Consider the following 15,074-nt stretch of genomic DNA (forward strand, 5'->3'; position numbering starts at 1 on the left):
TGTGACTGGTTTTAAATCCACCAAGCAGAGATTATAATTGATCAGTTCCATCCATTCGAGGCTAAACTGAGGCTCTGATGAGCGTTAATGTCCAGACTACATCCAAGTAGTGTTAACGTACATGTGGACCTTTCAACTGCATATATCTTGTCAGGTTCATTGATAGTTTAAATATGCAATTTACTGCTTGGTCTAAAACACTTTGTGAATCATATTTTATGAGAGGTGCTATACTAAATCAATGACACCGACATGAGGCCTCGTCACGGTTATGATGTCTGCCTCGGAAAAAATGAGATTTTCAAATCTGTATTTTAAAACAAAGGACAAAGATTTATTTTGTTGAGAATGGTGACATTCATTTACTTTAAATAAAAAAAAATCCCCTCCTGTCCCATTGTTGTCAAAATGTGTGTTCAGGTGAAAAAAACAAAGTTAAATGAAATCAAAACACAGTGTTTCTTGAAGCCTGTTCAGGTTCATCTGAGGCGTTACAATGCGTGTGTCACATTGTTGCATGTGTACAGACACCGAGGACAGAAGAAGAAAACAGAAAAACTCCAGCATCAGATTAAAATAGTTTTCTATCCACAGCTGCCTGAAAGACATTTTTTTTTTTTTTTTGCACAGAATAATGAGAGAAGACCGCTGAGTAGATGTTTACACATCAAATGCAAAGTGGGAACACACTATTGTACAGCAGAAACAACTCAACACATACAGTGTGCCAATAAGAAAGTGAAGAGTGGATCCAGCTAAACAAACAAGGAAACTGGACATGCACATGTGTGTTTATAAAACTGACCTCATGGTAACACATTGTGAGCTCAGCTTCGTGAGCTAAAACTCAAAACTAGTGTATTTAGTAAACCTGATGAAAATCAAGTCGGTCAAAAATAAAAGCGAGTCGACGAGTAGAAAAAAGAAAATAAGTCACCCATAGACCCCCTCCTCCCCCCACACACATAAAAAAATATTTTTGACCGTGTAACATTCATAAAGAAACAGCGAGAATAAATTAGATAACTGAACGTACAAAAATAAATGAAAAAGGCTTTTTATACAAAAGCGCTTGAGCGTTCTGCAACAGCTGCATGGAAACAGCTTCACCGCACACACACGCAGCAGCAGCAGCAGCAGCAGCAGCAGCAGCCTGTGCTCTCTGTGTCTCTGTGTCTCTACTCCAACACTTTATGAAAAATGTAATTCTCAGAACAAACAAACATGCACTGGAAGAAATGTACACAAATACCAAACCTGGACTCTCAGTGAGACTGTAAACTACCCATTCGCCGACTAAAATATTAAAACGCATATTAAAAAACAAACGCATGTAATAACATTGAAACATGTCGGTCGTTTGACGTGTCAGAGTTGCTGCTTAAACTCAAGGCACCGAATGGCCCGTGTTAAGAAGAGCCACAAGGGAAAGCTGAAGTGACAAAACAATAAACAGTCTTCTTCTTCCTGCTCGTGTCACGGTTATGATTATCATAAGCTTGATGTGTGACGTCACCATTCTAACATCTATCGTGTACTCTGCTCATCCGGCTAATAAAGTATTTATTGCGAGGAGCCTTACATGTCCGGGACATCGGTTTCTATTTTACACTTTAAATGGACGAGACACTTTATCTCACGCACGCACACTCAAACACACACAATGTCGTATTTGCGGCCTGTTTTTTTCTTCAGATTTAATTATCAAAATGTTATCAAAAAGAGTCGCCGACTATGATCTTAATTCTTGATTGTCTCAAGTTGAAACTCGAACTGCTTAATGTCTGTATAAAGCAGCCCGAGTGTGTTTCCATACTACATGTTGCTGGTCAGACAGTGTTACACAGGAGCTAAACAGCAGGGTGGGGGGGGGAGCCATATTGCCAACCCTAAGGACAGCTGTACAGGATGTTGGAATGCTGCTAACCATCTTATCTAGACAGCACTTCAATTTGGAATCTCAGCTGGGTTAGATATGTTGTAGTGTTTGTATTGTTGTTGTTTTTGGCCCCTACCACTGCAGATGAACTCAATTATTTTGAGTTATTTATGCCTCCAAGAAATGCTTCAAGCGAAACCCCAATTCTTGCCGCTTCCATCAGCATCTGTCCGACAATGAGTTTTCTATGTTTTATGTGGTTAAATGTTTTCTGACAAGCTACGCCATGACTCTCGTAGATGTGTTCCCGGCTAGAAGCGCGTTTCGAGTAATAACGCCTGGTTATTTCCCAGCATTCAACCACCACACCCAGTAAATGTGCTGTCGAAACCTTGTGGCGGGTGCGTTTGCTGAATAATGCCTAAAAATGAATAAATTTCATGACACGGCATTATAAAAACGGTCGGGGGGGTTGCGTGCCACAGACTTGTGCAGGGGATACGACTTTGATCCGTGGTGCAGTTCCTACAAGTTGCCAACAGAGGCTGTTAAAAGTCCGGCCTGATCCAACTGCTTCTCAAAACCCCTTTTCAATCACACACCTGCACTGCGGCAGATCTGCTGCTCCTTATTTCACAGGCAAAGATGACGACAAAAGACATTATGTGACTATCACCCCCCCCTCCTCTCTCCCTCTTGCCCTCTACCCTTCTCTGTTACAGCCTTTTCCGACAGCTCTCTGTCAGCTGGGTCCAAAGCTGGCTGTGGATCTCAGCCAAGGCGACAGACTGAGACGACAGACTGAGACGACGACGCTGCTGCTGCTGCTGCTGCTGCACCGGCACAAGCTGCTGCAGGTGTGAATCAGCGCGCGACAGGGTGTTGGTGCAGGGGGATAATGTAGAGCAGCGTGTGTGTTTGTGCAGGTGCAGTGAGCGTCCGCTGGCTGGCTCTTAGTGTCAGCTCTGTTGGATGACCGTTTCTGTCTGGAGCCGGATGAAGCCTGTGTGAGGGTTTGTCCGTCTGCAGCTACGTCGTTTCCATCGGTCACTTCAGAGCCAACTGAACAGAGAAATAGCTAAGCTGACATCCAATACGGTGAGATCAAACCATCAGCGCTAACCCCATGTTCACACTGAGTGCAAATAACTCGCCCTGCATGCTGATAGGCCCGGGTCGACGCAACACAGAACCGAAGGCGCACTGACTCACGTTCGAGGCCATCTCTAAATACATACAAAAACAAGCTTTCGTATGCTTTGTATCTGCTCCTGTGGAGTCCGCGCACAATGAGATCAAACCGCCCAATAATTAAATGACCATCATTATTTCTCACAAGCTTAACGACCACGTAAAGTTGCCGCTGGCTAAATATGTTCGCGGGTCAACAGCAAGTTGGATCCCTTCTGTGTATGGTTTGTTTCCCGGCCGAAGGGGATCAAGTGCAAACTAAATGACGACGGTGTTGTGTTAACATTAGAAAACGTAATAATCCAAAGACGCGCCGCGCAGATCCGATCCTTTCACGTCCTTTGTCAGATCACGGCTCCTCACCGGGTAACGAAGACAAGACGATGTTTTCTTGTGTCATGGTCGGGTTCAGCACCGTGGTTCAGCTTTAATCTGGATCTTTGGTTAGAATTTACTAAGCTCCACTACTGCCCTTGGCAATATGACGTTCGCACACATGTTTAATTCTCACTGAAAACTATTTTGGAAGATCTTGCTGTGCCTGACTGGGATATTTAGGATTTGTTTAGTTATTTTTTTTTTGGTCATCTGGTAATGTTTCTAACTGGCATTTTGTCAATGAACTGATAATGCTACAAATCTGTTTTGATGACTGTCCATTGACGCACATATACACCATGTCGTAATAAGCCGAGAAAGAAAATAACTTAAAGTTCTTGGGATTTCTACATCCGGGACCCATGGATCTGGAAGAGCTGTGGAATATGAGAAAAACAGAGATTAGGGAAAAGTAGATCCACGGCTTTATAATCCAATAACATTGTATACAATCTATGCTATGGTGTGGCTGTGATGACGCTGATGATGAAAATGGTGACAGAATGAGAGCAAATGACTCTACTGACATGCATAATGGTTGGGAACATCGACAAAAACACACACAGTCATGTCTTCATCACTTACTACACGTTTAAGATGTGTGCCCCTTTAACATTTACTTGATTCTGCATGTTTAAACGTCTGCGTTTGTGTGTTTATTACGTGCTGGGTGTGACTGTGTGTGGCTCTACATTGAGACTGTACATACAGCATGTACACAGACTGGGAAGGACATCTGCTGCTGCTGCACTGAAAAGGTCGGGGATATTTCATGTCGCAGCATCGGTAAGGAGAGCCCGGAGAGACACGCGGCTCAATCGATATCTAGTCAGGCTGCCGTGCCGGGCCACTGCTGGACCAGAGTAAGCATGTCCGTGTTTACACACATACAACAAGCTGGTGCAGATCACCACGACAAACAGCATGTGGGGGCTTTCTTGACCATTCATTTGCAAGTGTATTTGACAGGGACCACGCATAATAAACTTCAATACTTGAAATCTGATGCATTGTACAGATAAATAAAGCGGAAAAAATCTATTTTAATCCCCACTCCCCCGGGCAGTCCTTACTCTACAGCGTCCGGACTGGAGGGTTGTGGCGGAAACAGTGATGAGATTTCTGCTACTAAGCATCAGTAGAGCAGCAGTTGTTCATCGTTCTGTACGATTTATTATGAAATTATCTATAAACTAAAATCTCTCTCAAAATGAGATCTAAAATACTGTTTCCTACTTGTTTTGCTACGTGATTGACGAGGGCCAACTTTGTGGTTGCCCAATGACAGGAAAAAAGACAACGCTAGGCTTTTCAAAATAAAAGCATCGGGCCAGAAAGCAACTTATATATAAATAACTATTTTAAAGCCTTATTTGTGCTAAGAAAAACTTCAGTGTACAGTTATCTCTCATACTCAATGCAGCACCATGAAACACCCCAGATCTCTGTGGACATCACACACACATATATATATATATATATCTATATACTGTATATACAAACACTAACATCTACCAGGTCTACCCACTAGCACATCTATCGCACAGTTCCTCACCCATTCCCGCCTCTCTTTGGAACAAAGAAACAAGACTCCCTCATTCTCTATGCCACTCATTTGGCGTGGTACCTCTCCCTCCCTCCTCCTCCTCCTCCTCCTCCACCACCACCTCCTCCTCCTCCTCCTCCTCCTCCTCCTCCTTAGCGGCTTCCTCCTCCTGCGTCTCCGCCGGCTTCATTCAGCATGAAGGATGGAGGGGGAAAACACAAAAGAAAAGGAAACAAACAAACAAAAAAAGAAAGACAGAAAACAACAAAAACATGAACAGGCTGATGAGTGTCAGTGAGTGGATTGTGAGAAGCTTAGAGGTAAATATAGAGAAAGGCAGATATATATCTATATATCCATATGAGAGAGAGAGAGAGAGAGAGAGAGAGAGAGAGGAAAGAGATTGACACAGTGTCAGAGATAGACAGGAAGACTAAGTGAGGGATTGATAATAGCCGGAAAGAGAGGGAGAGCTGTGTGAATGATGGAGTGAATGTGTTCGTGAATGACATTTCAAGGGCAAGTGACATTTGGAGCTTTCAGTGTTGAGTGCAGGATCAAAGCACAACCGCTTCAGAGGAGATACCCCCCCCCCCCCAACAACTCATCGATCCCACCGCGACCGTGTGTTTCGGAAACTCACCTTGGTTTTGTGGCTCTGCTCCGTAGCCAGGCCGGATCCCGGAGTGTGGAGCTCCTTGGACACGACGCACAGAAACTCAGCCTGGTCCTCTGTTCCATAGCTGTATGACGAGCCGATGTTCACCATCTGGAGGAGAGAGAGAGAGAGACATGGTGAGCGTCAGGACGAATTACAGATCACAGCAGAGAAAAACAGAAACCATGAGACGGAAAGTAACGGAGACAGCTGAGATCCAACACTACAGAGAGGGAGGACTTCTTTTGCTCATGCATGGTGGTGGGGGGAGGGGGGGGGGGGGGCAGCCTGCTGTTCCAGCCTCGGCAGTGGACTCAACAACGAGCATCTTCTACTTGTGGGAAGTGGCACAAACAACTGGGGGTCAGCTTCTGCAGGGAGCTGTGTGCAAGTCATAGCTGTGCAGCATGCAGTGGAGCTTGGTGCCGAAGCTGTGGGAGAGGAGGAGGGTGGGGGAGGGGTCTCCATGTGACTCTAGGCTACATTGTGGATAGGCTGACCTATTAAGACTCCACCAGGCTCTGAAGTCTGAGGGTCAATGAACTGCAGCCTCTCAACTTAAGGGGCCAGTCCTTCACTTCAAAAGATAACCTTAATACCGACAGGTTTTTCCCCCCTACGTCTGACATTACAGCGACTCCAAAGATCAATATAATTGAGTCTATTTTTACTGTGTGGTCACACTGTGAGCGGTGGGTTGCTCTCTTCTATCAGACTGCCGATGGTGTGACAGTACGAGCTGGTCTGCAGCATTTTTAAACATTCGTGAGCCAGTTTTTAACTCTTAATAGAAGACTGCAACTCAAGATTTGGTCTGAAAATATCATAAAACACACGCATCACATTTTCTCAAAATAAATGTATATAGTGGTCCGAGTCCCTTGCTGGTTGTGTTTCACGCGTCCACAACAGAAGCACACACTGACTATTTAGTCTGTGACGCATTTGATTTTGTAGCTCACAATGTGAACACACTGTGTTGTTAACGCTGTCCTGTAACCTACAGCAGACTTAACAAACACATCTGGTCTATGACATTGATAAATAAACAGTAAATCTACCAGCTGTAGACAAACCTCTCGAACAAAGACAATGACCCGGGAATACTCCAGAACCAGCGCAGGACATGGGCCTTATCTGGGTTCTGAACCCTTCGTACGAGGCTGAAGGTAAAAGATACTGAAGATCGAGTGCTGTGCCTGCGGTGACATGATGTCTTTGTGTAAGTAGAAGTGCAATGGAATATCTTCAACATTTGAATTACGAAACAAATGTCAATATAGGTCATGGACTCACTAGATAAGTCCTACCTAAGGTAAATAAATCAATACAGCCAATGCAAACTAATGCAATCTGGGAGTCCTAAACTGAGTTGGGGAGTGCAGCTAGCAGGGCTCAGGTTTCGGGGGGCCAAGGGGTCAGGCCAAAGGGGTCAAGATTGAAGGGTCAGCAGCAGCGTGAGTCCAACCCACAGTCCAGAGCAGTCCGGTGCGGGGCTTTCTGCAGGCGCGCACGCTGACCTGCTCAAACTTCCAGCCGTCCGACATCGTGGAGACCATCTGGGTGAGCTCCTCCTCCTGGCACTGCAACACTCGGTACACGTGCTTGGGGGGCACCTGCTGGGGAAAGAGGAGGAGAGAGGGGGGTGGGGGGGGGGGGGGGGAGTTGAGAAGACAGCAAACGTATGTATCTGCCTCGACCAAATCGAAGAGACAAAACAATAATGCTAGCTGTGAGATAAGCGCTTTCATGTCTTGGCACTATATTTAACAGCAGCAGCGAGTCCAGTAAAGTACAGTAGAACGCAGAGACAGTGGGTGTATGTTGGAGAGGGCAGTGAGATTATGTAAGAGTGAGTGCAACCACCCTGAGAAAAGAAAAGAAGCCTGATGTACAGCACAGCTCTCTTCAGAGAAGCACAGGAGGGTGAAATCACCAACAAAGACTGCAGCACTGACACACATCGCACTTACACCACCACCACCACCATCATGGTGTGTGTGTGTGTGTGTCTGTTTGTTTCAAATGCAGACAGTTAAGTACTGAAATATGTAGTACACTCTATATTGTAACCGCTAAAAAGAACCATTATGGTTTAAGAATATTAACACAACTGTTGCGTTACACTGCATCTTTAACATGACACACACATGACGCGCTGTATCGGTTTCATAAAAAAACGACTGCAGCGTCTGAGGCCATCTGTTGGGTTGTTGAGTTCTGTGTTTACCTGTGTGGCTTTGGAGTCCCTCTCCACGATCCGCTCCTTGATCAGTTTGATCAGTGGGGTGATGTTGTAAAACTCAGCCTCCTCCAGGACACCTTGAAAACAAAGGAAACAACACACGGGTCAGCTCCCGTGTGCACACTGAACGCAGACACAACCCCGCATTTTTACAAAATTGAACGATGTCAACCATTTATCCACTACTTTAAGCTCACTATTTTAACTGTTCATCCACTACTTTCAGCCAGGGAATTTGTATCTAGTAGTTATTGCTGCGGAATTACGCCTTGGTGCAAGTACCAGTATGACAATATACGTATAGATTGTGTATTTTCACGTGAAAGAAACTAGAATCTAAAGTGATGAGAGACCCTCAGGGACATGAGGCAGTATGGAGGCCCACAGTATTCTCCTGATTTCCACCTGCCCAACAAACACAAAAAAACCAACTCATGCACCCCGGGACCCATGTGAGCAGAGTCAAAGCACGTCAAAGACCTTCTTCAGCCAGCTCCTTGTTGTAGACCAGCTTGCCATGCCGCAAGTAGTTGAGGATGGGGCCGAAGTAGGTGGGGTCTCTGTCAATCACATAGGCTCCAGAGTCATCCTGCAGCAGACGGCGAATCAGAGAGACAACTCAATTAAAGCATGTTCACATCTTCATGTATTTACATAGCTGCAGAAAGTCTCTCTTCTTGTGTGTGTGGTGCGTGATTGTGGGTTATTCTATTACAAGCTGTGGATGTTTTTAAACTTGTTATAGTACTTCTTTTTGTGGTCCTGTGTAATGTCTTAACAAAGGATGTGGCCACTGTTATTTTTGGACCGCACCATTAATGGACCTCTTTTGTAATATGTTGCAGTATTTTTAGACCCAAAAGTTCAGGAGCTGGAGAACAACGTCCTGGTTTGGCTTTTTTTTCATCTTGCGTTTGCAGCGCTGGCTGTTCAGAGCACAAGTACGTACGAAAAGATGCATTGCAGAGGGTTTTGTTTTCAAAATAAAAGCCCCCCCCCCCATAGAGCGGATGAACTCAATTCATATTTCTGCTGTATTGAGATGTAAAAAAGGCGACGTAACAATTGGTAGTCAGATAGCAACGTTACTTTTCAGCAAATATTCCATTAAACCCTGTTACCACAGTCCCGTCACTGCTTACTGGGACCCCAGAGCAGTCGTTACCGACTGTGTTCACACACACGTGTGTCGACAGCCTGCTTCACTCCCACTTCCAGGCTTCTTCTGCTGAGCCTGCCTGGCTGTTATGTCATGACTACTGCCGCTCCAACCAACACACACACACACACACACACACACACACACACTGCATTGAAGAGGAAGTTAAATAATAACATCAGTCACATCCGCTGAGTGTCATTAACACATGGTTCAGTGTCTCTGTGGAGAGGAACAGGCAGCGGGACAGAGGCTGAGACGCTCACGTACACATATATTATCAGCTCCTGGCCTCCGTCTGACTGAACTGTAAACGCAGGCTTATGGTTCAGTATGAGGCTAGACTGCTTGGTCCTCCTGTATGGAGTTACAGGCTTTCAAGTCTCTCTGAGGAAGTGGCTTCTTCTGGAATGTGTTTGCTACGAGGAGTCTGAAGGAACACTTTAACTGAACTTTAAGACAGAGGTTCTCTTCAGCTGAGGAACCCTTACAAAGACAGAGGATATGCCGGGGAGCAGCTCATATGCGGGGGTGAGGTGCATGCTCCAGTGCATCAGCTGCCATCAAGTTGGCACCGAGGTATTCCTCCTTCAACCCTCCTGCAGAACCACCAACCCCACAGTCCTGCCTCCACTCCCAGCTCATGGAGGCCACGGTCTACTCAGAATTTCAGTGTTAGCCAACGTTAGCTTGCTGATACAAAAGAGGTCATTTAAGAGGAACATGGTCGACACATCTGACCTCACACTTGGAGACATTTTAAATAAAGAGGTTACAGATGCTGCATGCCAGTAAAGCATCATCATCATCATCATCTCCATCTCCAGTGTGACTAGTGAGAGAATTAATCCCAAAAGAAGACCGCAGTCAGATAAACAGAATGGGGAGAAAGGGCAGCCAGAAGACATTTCTGAATGGTCGATGGTGTGTTGTCGAATCATTATTAAAAGAGGAGTGTCTCTTTGTCCCCGACACTCATCTCTGTAAGTCCAATCTTTTGCTGGCGAAGCGTGACAGGAGATTCTGATGAGCCGTTCCCAAAATGAACGACGACACCTTCATACACGAACGGACGTTTTCAGACTGTCAAGCAGTCCGGAGGATGTGCAACGCGGCTCCATGAGGGACGGATTAGTGGAGGAAAAAGACAAAACGGGTGTGACGACAAGAAGAGACCTGCAGACCGACAGAACAGCAGGGAGGCATACGAGTGTGTGTGTGTGTGTGTGTGTGTGTGTGTGTGTGTGTGTGTGTAGAAACACTTTGACATAATAACCTCCCATCAGAAACGACATGTAGACGCACTTGCACCTACCAAGACGGAGGACGGAGGGGACACATGGGGGGGTTTCTGTGTCTGTGCGTGTGACAGAGAGACACAAAGATGGAATCAGGACAGACCGCATTGGAGGGGACGGGATATGAAGACCTAAGAGGCAGCATGCGTCTGCACTGACAATCCCAATGATTATGGAAAGGTTGCAGACTGATGCACGCACACACCAGAGGACGGAGCGACGCCTCGTCAACGTGACTTGACTTGACAGAGTGGGCGTGACAACAGCGGGGAGAAGCTTCCTGCATGTGTCTCTCTCTCTCCCTCTATCTCTCTCACGCACACATACAATATTAGCATTGCTATTCAGTACGATTCAGTTGTTGAGTTGATGGTTTACGGAGCACTTGTTCAGGGTAATGATATGTGACTCCACAGCGTCTCCCCACAGAGGTAAATACGCCCCACGTGCGATCACCGATAGCCAGATATAAGCCCCGCCCACCTCTCAAAACACACACACACGTGCACGCCCGCCTGCATTCTGCTGCTTGCTTGAGCATGTGTTTGATTGCAAACTGTTATGTTTTGTTTTGCATTCTCCATTGTGGCATTCTTTAACATCACTTATGTGTATGCCACGTGTTATCACTCAACAGGCAGATGTCAGAGAAAGTAGGGCAGTCGTTCAATTCTCCGGTTGAGTCGACGCGACACACGCCCATCAATCAACGCTGATCGATCACTCCCTCGTCTGACACGTACTGTAAAGTTGTGGCAACCAAAAGGAATTTAGATACATATTTAGAAAAGTGTGACTTTGCCCTATTTAATTGTGTAATTTAACACGTGCATGCGTTGTGATGTCGATGCTGACTAGAGATACTGCTAAAGCTTTAGTGAAAATGTGAAAAGAAAACACACATTTGGCCGTGATTCTGCTCTCCAGACTCTGACATGACTGTGATTTCTAATTCGGGATAAACTGAATTTATCATCTCCGGCACCACAGATGGTCTGGCTGAACCAATGACGTCTGAGCGTTGGTGACATGTTTTGATGTAGGATGTAGGCATCACAGCGGCTCTTCACTGATTAACACGTTTAAGTGTATGTCCTTCCGCTTCCTCGCTGGGTGAGGGGAAGAGCTTTGTGGATTAAAAAAAGATGCTTTCTTTGGACGTTGCTTCAGCAAAACTGTTTAAAATGCTTTTATAAGCATTTAAAGTGGATTTTATTTTTTCTGGCTGCAATTTATTTTACTTCCATATATATTGAATTTATTAAGAAAGTAAGTTTAAGTAAATAAAACAGCAAATGATCAAAAACTGTGGTGATGATTTCTTTCCCTGATTTTCAGCCCTCACAAAGTGTATAAATTGATTCTTATTCATGTCTCCTGGAGGTGGAGCGGGGACAAGTCCACACAACTCTCTTTATTCAAATAAAAACCTCGACTCTGGCATTGTTTCCATGATTACTGGTCTCTGCCAACACCTCATATTACACATCCAACTACGCAGATAAGATGACAAAGCGAGTCCAGGCATGTCGTGGAATTCATGCTGAGACTGCGAGATGATGCAGAGATTTTAATTATAAAAACAACAACATCTGAACATTTTCACAGATCATCCCCGTTACCGCATCGGGCCATCACAACTCATGTGAATGAAGCCACTGATGATTGTAAATCCGTGGTAATAGGATTATGTGGTTATAGCCCACAACTGGCCGCCCTGTTGCACCTGTTCAACTAACATCCTCTCTAGCATCATCAAAACCCAATGCAAGACACATAATGTAATTGGCGTGGGACGCATTAACGGCATGTGCGTTTGGGTCCGGTGATGGGGGGGCAAGGCAGCCGAGGGTGCAGTTAATCTCATTAAAAACAGTCGCGCACAGCCAGACAGTCTGTGGGTTTTTAAAAAAAAAAACAGCCTTGAACCCCTGAGCAAACTTAAAACGCCGGCGGATTAAAAGGAGGACGCCAGCGTGGATAAAATCAGCCTCCCTCCTGGGTGAGAGAAGAAAACACAAGCGCTGAACCAGCTGGCACAAGGAGCCCCTTCAAAAGACACTCCAATACGCACTCCATGCTTTTCACAGACCTCATTTTCGGGACAGGATTCTGCAGTGTGTTCACTTTATTGTTTCCCTAATAGAACAAGGAAGGTTGCAAGACAGGATTTCCTCAGGAAAATGTAGAGAAGGTGGTAAGAAGCGCAGATATTGACCCATTTATTTTGTAGAGGCGATAAGCATCCGGTGTGAGTCAGCTGCCGTGAGCGAGGACGAGGAGAGGACAGAGTGAAGGAAAGAGGTGTTTGTGTGAGACAGAGGCAGGTTGGCCGTGTGACTTCAGGCGGTGCAGAGGTAGCTCCCGTCGGGCCGCGGCTGAAGGTCACGTGGGAATGTTTCTTTCCACAGAGTCGAGCTGCTGGCGGCTACAAATCTCCTAACTCCAAATTTCGGTGGTTGTTTATTTTTGGGCTTAGTCACCGTATAGCTGCTCTTCATCTGAGGTTGTTCCTCTGCAAACCATGGACGCCGGTTAAAGCCCTCCAGTGGATAACATCTAAGGTGAGCTGATTAGGATTCAGCAACATGACGATGTGTGAGATGATACGAATGTCTCAATGTCAGATATTCTGCCACCAGTGTGTCCTGTGGTTTAGTATCTGTGGGTGTATTCGCTCATTACGGGTGGTGTTGTTAACCAATGAGCGGGACTGTTCTACAGTAACAACACATGTTTTACAAAAATGTGTTCATTTTCTGACATTCAAGTTAGCTGACATTCTGTTATTTCAGATAGTTATTTTACTGTTTTTTAAATAATATTTGCAATTAACTATTATTTTCATTATATATTACTCCCAAGATGAACTTCTCAATGATTTATTTTTTTAAAAATCTATAAAATGTCAGCCAATTTTATCATTGTTTGTTAAAAAGTGACTCATTTTCCTCACTACTGTGAGCTCTCTGCTATGCTATCTAGTAACGGTACATCCATCCTATCCTCTCCTATGGATCATCTTCTTACAGTTGCCAAGACAGCTGGCATTTTCAAGATGAGAGCTTTTCACCCGGCAGCAACACAGATGTCAAGTTACAGTAGACTCCGGCTGCAAAGGAAGACCTGCCCCACTTTCCTCTCTCTGTCACACACACACACACACACACACACACACACACACACACACGCGCATATCAAAGGCTACAGCATAATAGAACCCTGCATCATTCATGAGTCTCGCCTGTCTTTACAGTGCGTTCAGTCTACATGTGACTGGAAAACATATAATACATCTCTCTCTCTCTCTCTCTCTCTCTCTCTCTCTCTCTCTCTCTCTCTCTCTCTCTCTCTCTCTCTCTCTCTCTCTCCCATTCGATGCCAGCTGCACAGCTACTGACTGTGCAGCTCCTGCAGAAGAGGAGGCAGGTGTTCATCCATCTGACTAAAGCTACATTCACACCACAAAAGGATGCTGAGACACACACACACACACACACACACACACACACACAGAGATAGAGGAGAGAGCTCCATACTGAACATTATACAGTACATCAGCTGGTCATTAGACAGCTCTATGCCTGCTCTGGAGATGCAGGCGTGCATTTCCGGGGCAGAACAGACTTGTAGTAGATTTTGGGAATGGCGCACAGATAACACAGTACTGTAGTTAAGGCTACTGTGATACCTTTGGAGGTAAAAAACATCATATTGCACAAGTCAGTCATTAGCATTGTACCATTCAGTGTCTATGGGATAGAGTATGGATAGATAGATAAATAATCCCTTTAGTGAGAGGAGAGAAAATCACCCTTTCAAAATAAATCATGGTGATATATTCTGTAGGGTTGCACGTGCCCTTCCCATACAGCTGCTACCAGCCCTTCTTCTTTAATGTTCCTGTACGTATAAGGAACATTAAACGATGGCTAACACCATCAAATATCATAACACAACTTTAAATGTAACCGAAGTGAATCATGTATAAAGTGTTCAACGTTAGTACTGACTGCCACATACACATACCATAAAGACAAAAGTACTAAAATGGTATTTTTTGGGGTTGTTGTGAGTAACTGTCACCGGGGGGTTAAAGTGCCCTGACTGGACTCACCGTGTCCGAGTGCAGGTCCTGCTGTTGGCACAGCCGGTACAGGAACGAAGTTTGCTCTTTGAGGAGGGTCTGCCGCGTTGTGAGGAACACCGTGCCACCGACGTTCAGCCGGACCCACTTCCCGTTATTCCCCCCGTTGGGATTGATGACCGAGCCGTTACTGATGCTCTGCGACGCCTGCCCGCCTGGTTCAGACGCGCTGGCGGTGGCGCTGGTGGACGTCGCGCTCTCTCCCGCCTCGCTGTCTTTGTTGTTATTGTTATTGTTGTTATTGTTGTTGCCGTTGAGGCGGCAGCCCGGGCGCGTCGACAGCGCGGCGGCGTCCTCCGGTTCCCGCTGGTCGTCCGCTGTCGTTGCCATTTGGAAACCGTGCCGCTAGACACGAGAAGAAGACGAGCGAGGGCGTCCGTCCGTGTCCGCTGTTGCCTCGGCTCTCTCACTCCGTTTCAAGCCGAGCACGCTCCGCCCCGAAACGCCGCACAAACTCAAAGATCAGCCGCGTGAAGGTACAGGAAGTGAGGCATAGTACATCCGAGAAATACTTTCAAAATAAGAGCTCTACCCAGTTAACTAAGAATAGAAAGTATGCATTAAAAAAATCGA

General features: G+C 45.6%; 1 protein-coding gene across 4 annotated transcripts; it reads right to left on the minus strand.

The window, feature by feature from the left end:
- Nucleotides 1-312: 312 nt before the first annotated feature.
- Nucleotides 313-14,919, minus strand: kctd17 (potassium channel tetramerization domain containing 17). Of its 4 annotated transcripts, none has more exons than XM_076093277.1 (7): nt 14,472-14,919; nt 8,378-8,486; nt 7,883-7,974; nt 7,173-7,268; nt 5,638-5,763; nt 5,004-5,178; nt 313-3,825 (listed from the first exon to the last, which is right to left on the minus strand). In XM_076093277.1, the coding sequence occupies exons 1-6, from the start codon at nt 14,829-14,831 to the stop codon at nt 5,044-5,046; spliced, it is 918 nt and encodes a 305-aa protein (XP_075949392.1). In that variant the 5' UTR covers nt 14,832-14,919; the 3' UTR covers nt 313-3,825; nt 5,004-5,043. The 4 variants fall into 4 exon arrangements, with proteins under 4 accessions (XP_075949392.1, XP_075949390.1, XP_075949391.1 ...); XM_076093275.1 differs by having other exon boundaries at nt 7,125-7,268; XM_076093276.1 differs by having other exon boundaries at nt 7,173-7,271.
- Between the last annotated feature and the right edge of the window lie 155 nt (nt 14,920-15,074).

Source organism: Anarhichas minor, unplaced genomic scaffold (genome assembly GCF_050575085.1).
Source record: "Anarhichas minor isolate MPS153535 unplaced genomic scaffold, ASM5057508v1 ptg000017l, whole genome shotgun sequence".
NCBI classification, from domain to species: domain Eukaryota; kingdom Metazoa; phylum Chordata; class Actinopteri; order Perciformes; family Anarhichadidae; genus Anarhichas; species Anarhichas minor.

What these genes read in the sequence shown, in the direction of transcription:
- kctd17 (XM_076093274.1), bottom strand. Translation starts at nt 14,831, where the DNA reads ATGGCAACGACAGCGGACGACCAGCGGGAACCGGAGGACGCCGCCGCG. An exon ending in GGGACTCCAAAGCCACACAG is followed by an intron (nt 7,272 to 7,882) that starts GTAAACACAGAA and finishes CTCTTTCCCCAG; the next exon opens with CAGGTGCCCCCCAAGCACGT. An exon ending in GCACCGGACTGCTCTGGACT is followed by an intron (nt 5,764 to 7,124) that starts GTGGGTTGGACT and finishes TCTCTCCTCCAG; the next exon opens with ATGGTGAACATCGGCTCGTC.